Raw genomic sequence first — 12,936 nt, forward strand, 5'->3', positions numbered from 1 at the left:
TTAACCACCAGAAAACTGGAAGTGGTGCTGTGGCTCAAGTGGCAGAGTGCTAGACTTGAGCAAAAGAAGCTCAGGGACAGTGCCAAGGCCTGAGTTCAGGCCCCAGGACAAAAAAAAAAAAATGCATACAGATAATGAACAAAAACCAGCCCCAAAGGCCAGGATGCAGGAAGCACTTGTAAAGAGTGGGCTCTCATGGGGAGTAGGCTGTGGATCTAGGAAGCCCTCTTGTCCTTTAGCCCAGTAGAGTGAGCTGACCATGGGCACCAACTCTAGATAGGGATCCCATCCAGGTTCAGCTAACCCCCAACGACATGAGGTAATGTTTGTCACACAAGGGAGGGTGCTGCACCTGCCCTCCCCCCATGTCAACAGTGTGGAGGCTGAGAGACACACCCTCCCCCTCTTTCCTGGCATTGGAAGGCAGAGACTAAGTCCCTCCCTACTCCAGCAGGCCACTGACTGATGAGAGCCACATAGGTTGATGTAAAGCCAACGACCCTCCCTGCTGCCACCAGGGGGTGGCTGTCCCCATCAGAATGAGTAGCAAACAGCCACTGCCACCCAGAAGTGTCCCATCTCCAGGTATGGCCTGTGGACCCCCCAGTAGTAACACTTTCCCCTCTGGGGCCTGGCTCTGTACCTCATACAAACTCCTGCTAGGCAGACATTCCTGGCCATGAACTGGGTGGGCCCAGGCCTGTGGTCTCTGTTCAGCTGCCTGCTGCTGGCTGCCATGGACAATGAGACCACAGGGTCTCTGGGCTTCATCTAAATTTCACAAGTGACTGCCACTGCAGTAGAAATGTACTGGAGACCAAGCTTTAGAGTAGAATCCCAGATCTTATGGCTGGGGATGTAGCTCTGAGGTAGAGCAGCACCTACTTAGCTTTATCAAGGCCCAAGGTTCAATCGTCAGCTCAACACTAAAAAAGACCCCTCAGAATCCCAGCTTTCCCCTTGTCTAGAAAGAGTAAGTTGTCTCCTCACTGTTTCATCTGTCAAATGAGGGTACTACTGCCACAGAGCTGGGGAAATTAAATGGGGACATGGGAGACCTCTTTACCCAACTTCACTTTCCAAGATTGTAGATACCTGCCACCATCTGTGATCCACAAATACTAAAAGAAGATCCCATGAGTAAATAATTCATGTGTTTTAAGTTACTGAACAGCCTGGTGAAATTCTCACCGTCCAGCTCCACCCCACAAAGACTGCTGACCATGTTTGGTTCAGCGTGATCACCCTGTCTATATTCCTCACCTGGGTGTCACCTGGGAGCCATCTCAACAAATCAGGGTATCATGGGTCAATAACCCTTACTTTAGTAAACAATGGTCTCAAAGGATGAGAATGGTGATGCTGAGTTTCTTCGGGTATAGTGCTTTAACTGCTCTCTTATTAGCTGTCGACCTGTGTCTAGGTCACAAATCCGAAGTTCCTCCTAGTATGTCTGTACGAGGACACAGGACACACTGTGGAGGTCCGGGTACTTATCCACCGGGAACCCGGCTTGTCCACTCCCAGTGAGACTCTCCAGGCTGCTCCAGGGGAGGTCGGGCTGGAGTCTGAATGGAAACCGACTGTCCGGGCCTGGAGGGATGTCTGCGGGGACCCCGGGGGGTGGGGGCGGGCCTAGGGGGTCTGCAGGGGCCCAGGATAGAGCGGTAAAAGCTTCCTGGGGTACTGGGGAAGCCAACGCTTGACGGAGGGCCGGGCCGGGGCCAGGCCCGAGCACTCGGGCGGGGACTGAGGGAGCCGAGAGCCTGGACGAGGGGCCGGGGCCGGGGCCGGGCGGGGACTGAGGGAGCCGAGGGCCTGGACGAGGGGCCGGGCGGGGACTGAGGGAGCCGAGGGCCTGGACGAGGGGCCGGGCGGGGACTGAGGGAGCCGCGTCGGGACGAGGGGCCGGGCGGGGACTGAGGGAGCCGCGTCCGGACGCAGGCGCGCCTCAGGTGAGCAGCCAGGCTGCCCGCCCCGCCCCGCCCCGCCCCGCCCCGCCCCGCCTCCCTCGCGCCCCGCGGCCCCCAGGGGTGCCGCCCCCTCCCATCCTCCCGGACGCCCCCAGGGCCCTGCGGGCGCGCTCGGCCCGGATCTCCACGGGCCCCTCCCGCTCCTCCGGGCTCGGAGCTGCGCTTACCGAGCTTGGAGCGGTGGAAAAGCGGCCTCCGAGGGCGCGGCGCCCGGAGGAAGTGGGAAGGGCGGGCTCGGGAAGCAGCGGTTGCCGCCCCTCTGCCGGGCCGGGAGCCTGGGCGGGACTAGGGCGGGACTGCGGCCCTGGGGGGCGGGGCCATGGCGGGATTGGGCGGGTGCGCGACAGGGGGCGGGGTCAAGAGCGGGACTGCGGCCATGAGGCGGGGCCAGGCCGGCACTGGGCGGGCCAGGCAGGGGGCGGGGCCAGGGCGGGACTGCGGCCCTCACTGCGGCCCAGACTGGCGCGGGCATGGCTCCGTGTCCGTGGGGAGAGGCCTTCCCACGCCTCCCACCCTCGCCCGTCCCACTCCCGTTCCTTCTGGGACCCAGCATTTTGAGTAATTTTTTTTTAACATTAAAAAATGCTGTCCTTTGCCTTACACACATCCTTCAATCAGTTTTTTTCTGCAGTGATTCTGAAGCATCCTCGCAGACATATTTCACCTTACAAACTTGGGCATGTTTAACTGATCAGGTCTGTTTTTTAAAAACATGGCCACTATTATACCTGACCGATCTCGGGCTAATTCGTTTTCCCTGATTGACCGAGCAACGCCTTTGCACAGTTGAGGGGTCCCAAATAGGAATCAAGAGAGGAAGGAACCTGTTAGAGGGAGGGGGCCTACCTTCAGGGCTCTGCATAGCCCGGGGAGACCAAGCAGGAATGGTAAAATCCAGGCGGTGGAGCCCAGCCATTTCACAAGACAAGACCTAGATCTTGTCATCATGTCCACACAAGACAAGACTAGCAGGGCACTGGTGGCTCACACCTGTCATCCTAGCTACTCAGGAGGCTGAGATCTGAGGATCGAAGTTTAAAGCCATACCAGGCAGGAAAGTCCATGAGACTCTTAATTCCAATTAACCACCAGAAAACCAAAGTGGTATGGAGCAAGGTAGTGGAGCATTAGCCTTGAACAAAAGATCTCAGTGACAGCACCCAGGCCCTGAGGTCAAGCCCCATAATGGAAAGAAAGAAAAGAAAAGACAGACTAGTCTGCAGGTTAAACACAGAGAAGAGATACTCTCCAGGTCCACACACACACACACACACACACACACACACACACATGCACACACGCATACTCACATAAGTAAATTCTGTTTTTCTGCATTCATAGCCTTTTTTTTTTTTCTTTTGCCAGTTATAGGGCTTGAAATCTGGGCCTGGGCGCTGTCCTTGAGTTCTTCAGCTCAAGGGAAGCGCTCTACCACGTGAGCCACAGCACCACTTCCAGTTTTCTAGTGGTTTATTGGAGATGAGTCTCATGCACTTTCCTGCCTGGGCTGGCTTTGAACTGCAATACTCAAATCTCAGCCTCCTGAGTAGCTAGGATTACAGGTGTGAGCCACTGGCACCCGGCTGTAGCCTTATTTTTTAACCAAGGCATGAACTCAGGACCAGGGAACTCTCAGCTTTTCACTCAAGGCTAGCACCAGAGCCATCCCTGGAGCCTCTGGGAGCCTCATAGATGTCCCTGAAGGAGCAGAGAGCAGAGTGTTTGAATGTGAGCTTCCTCCAGTGTCTAGGAAAGGGGATATGAGTGCCAGCTCTTTCAGAGAAGCCCTCCAGAGAATCACTGCAAGCAGAGCCAGCAGGAGTCAGTCTGAGGCCTGCTGCTGGGCAGTTAGGAGTGACAACAGGACGCTTTAGGACACTTGCTGATGACGGGAATAAATGAAAGGGTGAGTGTATAAGAGAGCTGCTGCACTGACTGGGAAGCATGGCTAGTCCTGTCTGCAGGGAGGAACCTAGCAGGGCGGGTCCCTTTGTGGGGAGGGGCTGAGGGAGCAGATACACGTGCCCACTGCCACCATGCTTAAGTGGCAGAGCGAGGCTTCAAAGTCTGGCCTAAGTCTAAGACATCGCTTTTTGTGGCATCGGGCTGCCTCTGCTTAACAGAGAGCTGGGAAGTGAGGGGATGTGATGAACGCTCACTTGAGGAGGGGCTGCTCTGGCTCTCCTGGCTAGCTCTCCCGTTTGATGGCTAGGGCATGACTCAGTGGCTGAGCACCTGCTATCTTATACAGGTCTTGGGTTCCATCTCCAAACTGCAAAACCAAAACCAAACAAAAAAAATCCTGTATGAGTACTCATGGATGATCTTCTTTTCCATACGTATAATATCAAATTTACAGACAGAACAGAGGAATTCCAAGGAATGTTATTTGGTCTCTCATGAGTCCAAAGATGCTTTGGACATGCTTCAAGTGTTTCCTACTCAGTAGCTGCAGTAGACTTAGGGCTCACCCATAGCTCATCGGTCTAGTCCAGCACACAAGACCAAAAGCTACCCCTGGCCTTCACCCTGACATGCAGGAAGTGACCCATCTTTACTGTTTGTCTTGCAGATCCATGGACCTGCCCAGGGTCTCTGAATAAGTGAGACCAGCCATAGCAGGAGGACACTGCCTGAGTCCAGATCAGGGCCAGGCCTACTGCATTTCACAGCCCCACCCCCACCCCAATCACAGGCTACCCACCCTGCCCTCTGCATTCTGAAGGAAGGCAAGGCTACCATTAGGAACCTCACAGCAACTTCCAAAACCATAAGCATGAGCAAAAATTTCACGCCTCGCTTGTAATAGTGACTTGCAATTTGCTTGGGCTTTACAACACTCACATCGTGATACCAGTGACCAGACCTAGTGACCCTGACAGACCTAGACAGCTGCAGAACGGGCATTCTCCAGATGTTCTGAGAGGGGGCCTGAAGCTGGCTACCAGTGGCTCACTCCTATAACTATAGCTGCTCAGGAGGCTGATAGCTGAGCATTATGGTTAAAAGTCTGCAAGGGCAGGAAAGTCTGTGGCACTCTTATCTTCAGTGAATCAAAGCCAGAAGTGGAGCTATGGCTCAAGCAGCAGAACATTGTTAAAGAACAAAAGTTAAGTGCTGCCCAGGTCCTGAGTTCGATCCCCAGTACCAACACACACACACACACACACACACACACACACACGAACCTGAGGCTCCATCTACCAGGCAGTGGGGCCAGCAGTGGCTGATTGCCAAGCCTGGAGATGCTCCTGCCTCTGTTAGAAACCCACAAGTCTACCCTCACACCACCTAAAGGCGAACACCAGCAACAGGCTACAACCCTCTTAAAGCTCCCACAGGACTCACAGCCTTTCGACGTGGCCTGTGTAGTGGCCTCAGCCATGTTGTAGTTCTGTCAGTAGGCAAGTCAGGAGCAGCCGGCTCCCTCCAGGATTTGATATGACCCCACCTGGGCTGTAGGAGGGACAGCTCCCCCTCCATGCTACCCAGCAGGCCTGTCTGGCAAGACTCCTCAAAGGCAGCCCCCTCCCAACCCCTCTGGGGCTGACCTACGGGCATGAGGCTAAAGATAGGTTTAGCTGACTACATTGGGAGGAGCTGGCAGGGAAGGACTTGAAGTCAGCCACTTCAGGGCCAAGCCTCAGTGCAGCTAGTTCCCCCATGGGATGTGCTTCTTTCTTCCAGAGCCATGGAAAGGCCCAGAGGCCCAGGTTCCATTTGTATTTGAAGGCTGGCAGTTGATGAAAAAGACAAAAGCCAGTAGGAAGCTAAAATTTTGTGTGTATTTTAAATGCTCACACCCAGCATGTTGATGCTTTCATTCCTTGTATTAGGTGATTTCAGGATTTACTAAAAAAAAAACAAAAAACAAAAAAACCCAAAACACACACACACACACACACACACACACACACACACAAACGGTGGGCCGGTGGTGCTGGGAATCAAACCCAGGGGGCTCACATGCTTGTCAAGTGCCTTCCCCCAGCCCTTTGAAAACATCTGAATAATTGTGGGCTATATAGGCACAGATTTGAAGCTGAAAAATGTTTTTTTTTATTGTTGTCTGAGCCCACTGTGAAAGTGAGCTCTGAATTAATCTCATTTGCCCACAACTTGCCCTGTGCCCCAGACAATGCAAGGTCCACAGGATGACCAGTCCTGGAGTAGACCATGGGAGTAGTGGGAAAAATGTCGCAGTGTTCAATGACACTGATCAGGACACTTAAAATGGCACAATTTGTGTTAGGGGGGTGTGTGTGTGTATGTGTGTATGTTTTAATTGTTTATTGTTTTTATAAGGGTGATGTACCAAGGGGTTACTGTTTCATAAGTTAGGTAAAAAGTACATTTCTTTTCTTTTCTTTCTTTTTTTTTTTTGGTCAGTCATGGGACTTGAACTCTGAGCCTGGGTACTGTCCCTGAGCTCTTCAGCTCAAGGCTTATGACTCTACCACTTGAACCACAGTGCCACTTTTGGTTTTCTGGTGGTTAATTGGAGATAAGAGTCTCATGGACTTTCCTGCCCAGTCTGGCTTTGCATGATCCTCAGATCTCAGCCTCCTGACTAGCTAGGATTACAGGCATGAGCCACTGGCACCCCACTAAGAGTATATTTCTTTTGGGACAATGTCACCCCTTCCCTCACTCTCCCCATTTTTCCCTCCCATCCCCATCCACAAGCTGTATAGTTCATTTTCAATATAGTGTCCAGTGAGTACCACTGCTACATTTGTTCACGCTTTGTCCCTCTAGTATGTGCTAGGTATATATTTTTGTTTTTGCCTTTTTTTTGGTACTGGGGATCGAACCCAGGACATTGCACTTGCTAGGCAAGCCTTTGCCACTGAGCTACATCCAGCCCAATGCTAGGTATATTTTGACATTTTTTGAAGTTTTTTATTTTCCAGTGTTATGGATTGAATCCATGGCCTCGCACCTACTAGGTTAGTGGCTTGCCACTGAGCATCACTCCCAGGCCACAGCCTAGGTTCTGATGCTGCTCTAAAACCCAATTTTATCTTGTGTGTGTGTGTGTTCCCTAATAGATGGAGGTCTTGTCTAGGCTGGCTTTTACCTCCTGGACTCCAGCAATCCTCCTGCCCCAGTCTCCAGAGGAGCTAGGACTATACAAGCACCACTGCACCCAGCTTGCATGTACTTTGCTTTGCTTAAAAAATAACTTAGACAGACAGACAGATAGATCAATCGATCTAGGATTTGAACACTTGCCTCACACTTGCTAAGCTGGCCTTCTCCTACTTGGGCCATTCCTCTAATCCTTTTTTGAGTTGGTTACTTAACTTTATGCCCAGACAGACCTGGACCATGAGCTTGTTTATGCTTCCCATTGTCGCTGGAATGACAGGCAATCACTGATGTATTCAGCCGTGGGCTGAGATGGAGTCTTGTGACTTTACGCTTATGCTGACCTCTAACCTCTGTCTCCTGATCCCTGCCTCTTCTAGGTAGCTAGGAATACAGGCTTGAGCCACCACACTAGCTGCGTATTCTATTTCTAATCCCCCACCCTTAAAGTTTTCTATTAACATGGTGGAACCTAAATGTATTTGAAACCACAGAAAGACAGGCCACTTGATATGCTAGTGAGGATAGGTCCCCTCTGATGAGATATGCGTCTGTGGTGCTGGGGACCCAGGCTCCCCCACCAGCAGGCTGCCCACTTCTGCATGTGGGTGTGCCCACCAGGTCTGCTTCCAGCCAGCTCACAAGGAAAGCAGGCCAACAGCTTGACCCTGGGGCAGAGCATGTGCGTGAAGCGGCACTGGTCACAGTCCCTTACAACTGGCTCACAGGGACTCAGCCCGTGACTGTCACCAGAAGGAAGTTGGTCTGCCCATGGAACAGCCATGTGCCCAGGAGACAGGAGGTTCCATGACTTAAGAAGGGTACAGAGGAAAGTAATTCAGGGTGTGACTAGTGATCTACTATGTCCCTTACTTTGTGGAGAATTCTTGAAGGGGGACAGGGAGTGAGGGACACACATTTAATCCAGAGGGCCCACATGTGGCTGCCGTGGACACCTGGTGGCGGGTCTGTCTGAGAAGCACTTGCTGCTGTCTGCATGAAGGGACACAAGGCTGGCCCCGGAGGGGCCGTGGTCAGGAAGCCCTCCTGGGCACTCACTTGGACTCAGCCCTGTGGACGTTTGAGATGCAAGGGCTGGAATCAGGGGCAAGGCCAGTGGCAGTGTCGGTGCCCTGTGCTGGGCAAGGCTATGGTCAGGCTCCCTCAAAGCCCAGCGGCCACGCCCACCGCCAGTCTTCCATAGAGACCACGCTGAGGTCACAGAGGAGCCCCAAAGAGCACACAGAAGCAAAAGCACGTGGGTCCCCTCTGGGGGTAACAGGAATCAAGAAGACAGATTGGAAGAGCTCCCCATCCTGACCAAGTGTCATTGTGGGGCACACAACTGCAGCTAGTGACGGAGAGGGAGGGTGTCACAGGACAGGGGAGGACAGTGAGCTACACCTGGAGGGTGGGACCCCCACCTGAGCCCAGGCCAGCCCAGGACGCTTCTGGCCTGGCCAGGGCAGCAGAGGAAGGACAGAGGGCCTTTGGGGGACACCTCTGGGCCAAGAAGGGCAAAGCCAGGTGCTGGAGGGGGCTGGGATGCCAAGGAGAGCATGAGTGTGTGTGGGGGAAACTGAGGCAACAGTGATCTGCTAGCATATTATGTGGGACTTACAGGGTAGGGGTCAAGGAGAGGGCACCCGGCTCCTATGGGGTGAGGGCACAGGAAGAAACACTGGCAGTGGGCCAAGGAGCGTAAGGAGCACTGGAGGGACAAGACAGGGTAAGGACAGGGACTCCAGCCCAGGCCTGGCAGGCCAGTCAGAGTCCAGCCACAGGTGGAGAGGGTTTGGGTCCTTGCTGGGGGACTGAGTGTGTGCTTGCCAATCCCATCTCCTGTGTTTCCCAGGGCCTGACTGTTCTCAAGCCTCGGCACCCAGAATTCCCCCCCAGGTCCAGCCTTTGGGAGGCCTCAGCAAATCACAGGCATTTCTCTGACTCACCTAAGGCCAAGCAATGTCACCAGGACTTGGGGGTACCACATGACCTCAGAGTATGCAGGGACGCCCCAGACAGCAGAGACATGTGCAGGCTGGCTCTGCTCCAAGTCTTTATTTGCTCTGGGACCACTCCTCATTCGGCCCGTCTGTCCCAACACAGTGCTGGCAGAAGCCTCCCGTGCCCACGCAGTGGCGGTGCACACTGGGTTGGGGTGTGAAGGTAGCAGGCGTGGAGAGGGTGCGTGGCTGCGGCCTTTCCTCTCACGGAGTCCTGGCACTAGTATTCAATAGTCACCGTCTTGATGCGGAGATACTCATTCAGGGCGGCCTCACCTGCAAGACAGCACAGGCTGTGGGACAGGTGCGAGCTGTGCCTTGGGTTCTGGTGCACACATGTGGTACCTGACGGGATCCTGGGCACCGCCTGCCCAGCCCAGCCCCACTTGAGACCAGAGAGTGATCCTGCAGTGAGCGGTAGGCTAGGGCTCCAGTGCAGGCATGAGAATACAGGGCCAATCAGAGACAGTTATTCTAGAACCTTCCCCAGCTTCCCGTGGTCATGAGGGAGACCGGGTGGGACAGTGGGGCCTGGCTGCCTTGCAGACTTTCTCTTTTCGCTCTCCTGTCCTGGCTGACAGACAAGCTGGGGCTGATGGGGAGCAGGCAGGTCCCGAGGCCTGGCGCTTGGCGGGGATTTGTGGCTGCAGCCTCCGCCCCACAGCAGATGTGTGTGGTCCCTGGTGGCCTGACAGCCCCACACCAGCCTCGGCCCAAGTGCTGCTGCCTCCCTGTGTGTGTCCATGGTGAGCAAATGGATGATGCGTGGCTCCCATCACCTCTGTGGGGTACAGCGACCATCATGGAGAGGGAGCTGAGATCCTATCCTGGACACTGGAAGCCATGGATATTTCCAGTAACAGAGCGCCTCATGGATTCCATGGTGGACACTAGGAAGGCTCCTGGGAGAGGTAGCAGCAAGGACGGTGGGAGGAGGAATACCTGGCTGTGTGTGCATACACGTGTGGGTGCGTGTATGCACACACATGTGCGCACCACCTCTTGGATGCAGGTAACTGCACAGAGGATATGTAGTGTCAGGACCGTGCAGTGTTGTAGCCCTCCATAAGCCCCTGTGGGTGCCCGTGGGATCTGAAGGACAGGGAAGGTGATCAACCTCCCTGCAGTCCCCGAGCTGGCCAGACCTCTGGGACAGCACGTTGCTTTGCTAGACCTTGCTGAGATTGCCTGTCAGGCCTGCCCCCAACTGTTGGCCTCCAAGGCAGCAGATTGGGATGAGGTCTGAGAAGGGAGACATGGCAGAACAAGGAGAGCAAGCCAGGCACCCCACACCCTGCAGGCCGAGCACCTGCCGGGGGTCATCTACAGATCTAATGCCCGAGGCCAGGAGATCTGGCCCTGCCAGCCTCTCAGTCCTCCCCACCTCTCTGTGCCTCCACCCCACCGGCCACCTCTGCCTTTCTGCAGCTCCAAGACCATGGCTGCTCCCTCTGCTTTGAACATGACCAAGTCTGCCTCCCTTGTGCTCTCAGGGCAGTGCCACCCCTCAAAGGGGACCCTCTGTCCCTGGAGAGTCGCCTCGCTCACATGCTTTCTCCCTGCGCTCCTGCTGTTTGTAGGGTCTTTGTTCATTGATTTAAGAATCTCCACCCCCTCCTGGGAAGCACAGATCTCCCAGCAGCCACCCTGCTCCATGCAGCAATCAGTCCTGGGAATAGACCCAGATTAGGCAGTTCAACAGCTGTTCGTTGAATGAATAAAGGAAAGCAACATGAAGGCTACCTAGGTCTTTGCCAAATCCAGACTGCTTGAATCCTCCAAAGGGAGCAGCCACATCGGTCTTGTTGTAGGTGTTGACAAACACAGTGCCTGCCTGGAGCCTGTCGCTGACATAGAGGGCCTTGTTGATGTCCCGGGTGAAAACGCCAGAGGCCAGGCCGAACTCTGTGGCGTTGGCCCGTGACAGCACAGTGTCCATGTCCCTGTGGGGAAAACCAAGACCTGCCTGAGGGAGGCCGGGAGGGGCCCTGGCCCTGGACACTGGGCCAGGAAAGTGCAGTCTGCGCTCCATCCAGGGGGCCCAGCCGGCCCGTGCTCCCTGTCACAAGCACTGACCTAGAAAAGGAGAAAAATGTCCAGGAATCAAAGCCAGTGTGCAGGAGACAGGGCATGGGAGACCAAAGAGCGAAGGTGAGGAAGAACACACAGGCAGTGGGCACACTTGTAATCTAGCACTTAAGGAAGTGGGAGGATCCTTGAGCTCAGAAGGTTGGGGCCATGCTAGGCAACAGAGAACCCCATCTCAAGAAGAAATGAGCTGTGGAAGATGAGAAGAGGCAGATTCACAGTGAACCAGGACCCTCAAGAACATCGGAAGCCCTTGGTGTTTGGACAGGGAAAGGAGGCCAGCAGGGCTGGAAGATCATATGACACTTGGGCATGCCTCCACCAGACCCAGCTCTGGCCTATTACAAAATCTGCTTGGTATATGGCAGGAAAGTCTCTGTGCTAATAAAATAAGCACATGCTGAGAAGGTCACTGGCTTTGGACAGTTGGTATTTTGGGGTCAGCGGCTGAAGTACTGCTTTACAATTTGCATAAAGGTACTGCACAGTCCAGAGGAGAGCGGGAAAAGCGAGAGCCAGGACAAGGCAGCTCGGAAGATGAATGCACTCAAAGAGCCGTTCCCGCTCTGCAGCGAGTGGAACCTAGCTCTCCCCTTTCACCTGCCAGCCTTGGGGGTTGCTGGACAGAGACTACGGCAGGCAGAATGTGTTGGGAGTCCTGAGGAGCCCTGTACCCTCCAGCGGGTGTGTGGAAAGCCCAGGTGCCAGTGTAGGGCCCCATGCTTCCCTGTGGAGCCTGGAAGAAGGCCATGAGCCCAGGTAGCACTGGAGGCCCCTGGAGGCACCCTGGAGGCCCCAGCAGAAGCCAAGCTGGGGTCATCACGCAGCCCAGCACAGGGGGGCTCCTGAGAGAGAGCCGGCACGGTGGCCACCCAGGCTATGTGGCTTAGCACGTGACACCATATCCTCAGAACAGAACCTGGCATGCTATACAAGGCAGTAGGAGAGACAGCCTGGGGAGGGGCAGGGCAGGAGGAAGCTGCCTTTCACACAGTGGCCCTGGAAGCTTTCCTGGCCACGGCTCCTCCCAGGAGTCAGATCCCTGGTGGCTAGGACAGAGGTGCCCTGCAGGACCCCCAAGGGGGTGTCAGGCTTCCTCCTGAGTCCCCGGGCTGCCACGGACCACCTTCTGAGGCTCACGCAAAGGGCCCCGCCACACAGGGAAGAGCGGGCCTGGGGCCTGGCCAGATGCCTACCCGTCAGCGAACCGAGAGATGATCATGATGGGCCCAAAGGACTCCTCCTTGGCAATGAACATGTGGTCCCCCACATCCGTGAACACAGTTGGCTCAAAGAAGAAGCCTGCAGGTGAGACAGAGGCCTGTGGGACACAGGCGATGCGGTCCCTCTAGATCCCTCCTTCCCTCCAGGCCTGGTAGCGCTGGCTGGCACTGTGTGGACAGCTCTCTTCCCTGGGAGGGTTCCAGGATCCTCACAGCCATTTCCACAAAGTGCTGCACAGGGCCCAAGGCCACAGTCCACAGAGCTGGTAGTGATGGAGCTGAGATGAGAGAGCATCTCTGCATCCAGACAAAGCACACCACACAGACCTGATCTAGGGACACCGATCTGAGAACAGGTGGGCGCCCTGGTGTGCAGCCCCTGGGCCTGTCCCCACTGCAGCCGTGGGCGAGAAACTGCCAACATCCAGTGCATCACAGGCAGACACAGAGCTGGGGAACGCAGCCCTCCTGGCCTCCTCTACTTGTCAGTCCACACCTGACCTGGCAGGTGTCCAGATAGCAAGGCCCACCGTACAAGGTTCCAGATGGAGTCTGCGA

The 12,936-nt window shown here is 55.1% G+C and overlaps 2 protein-coding genes across 2 annotated transcripts in view; both read right to left on the reverse strand.

Annotated features, from left to right (window-relative positions):
* Slc41a3 (solute carrier family 41 member 3) overlaps positions 1–2,217 on the reverse strand; it is a 34,374-nt gene extending 32,157 nt beyond the window's left edge. Inside the window, exon 1 of the mRNA XM_042679657.1 lies at positions 2,141–2,217. The gene's annotated coding sequence lies outside the window, so the exon portion shown is untranslated. The remainder of the gene's footprint in view (positions 1–2,140) is intronic.
* Positions 2,218–9,107: 6,890 nt separating this feature from the next.
* Aldh1l1 (aldehyde dehydrogenase 1 family member L1) overlaps positions 9,108–12,936 on the reverse strand; it is a 44,043-nt gene continuing 40,214 nt past the window's right edge. Inside the window, exons 21-23 of the mRNA XM_042679826.1 lie at positions 12,352–12,457; positions 10,811–11,010; positions 9,108–9,343 (exon numbers count right to left, since the gene is read on the reverse strand). Coding sequence (XP_042535760.1) covers positions 9,288–9,343; positions 10,811–11,010; positions 12,352–12,457 — 362 coding nt within the window. The 3' untranslated portion in view covers positions 9,108–9,287. The remainder of the gene's footprint in view (positions 9,344–10,810; positions 11,011–12,351; positions 12,458–12,936) is intronic.

This window comes from Dipodomys spectabilis, unplaced genomic scaffold, assembly GCF_019054845.1.
Source record: "Dipodomys spectabilis isolate Male_0828 unplaced genomic scaffold, ASM1905484v1 ptg000054l, whole genome shotgun sequence".
In the NCBI taxonomy this organism is placed as follows: Eukaryota; Metazoa; Chordata; class Mammalia; order Rodentia; family Heteromyidae; genus Dipodomys; species Dipodomys spectabilis.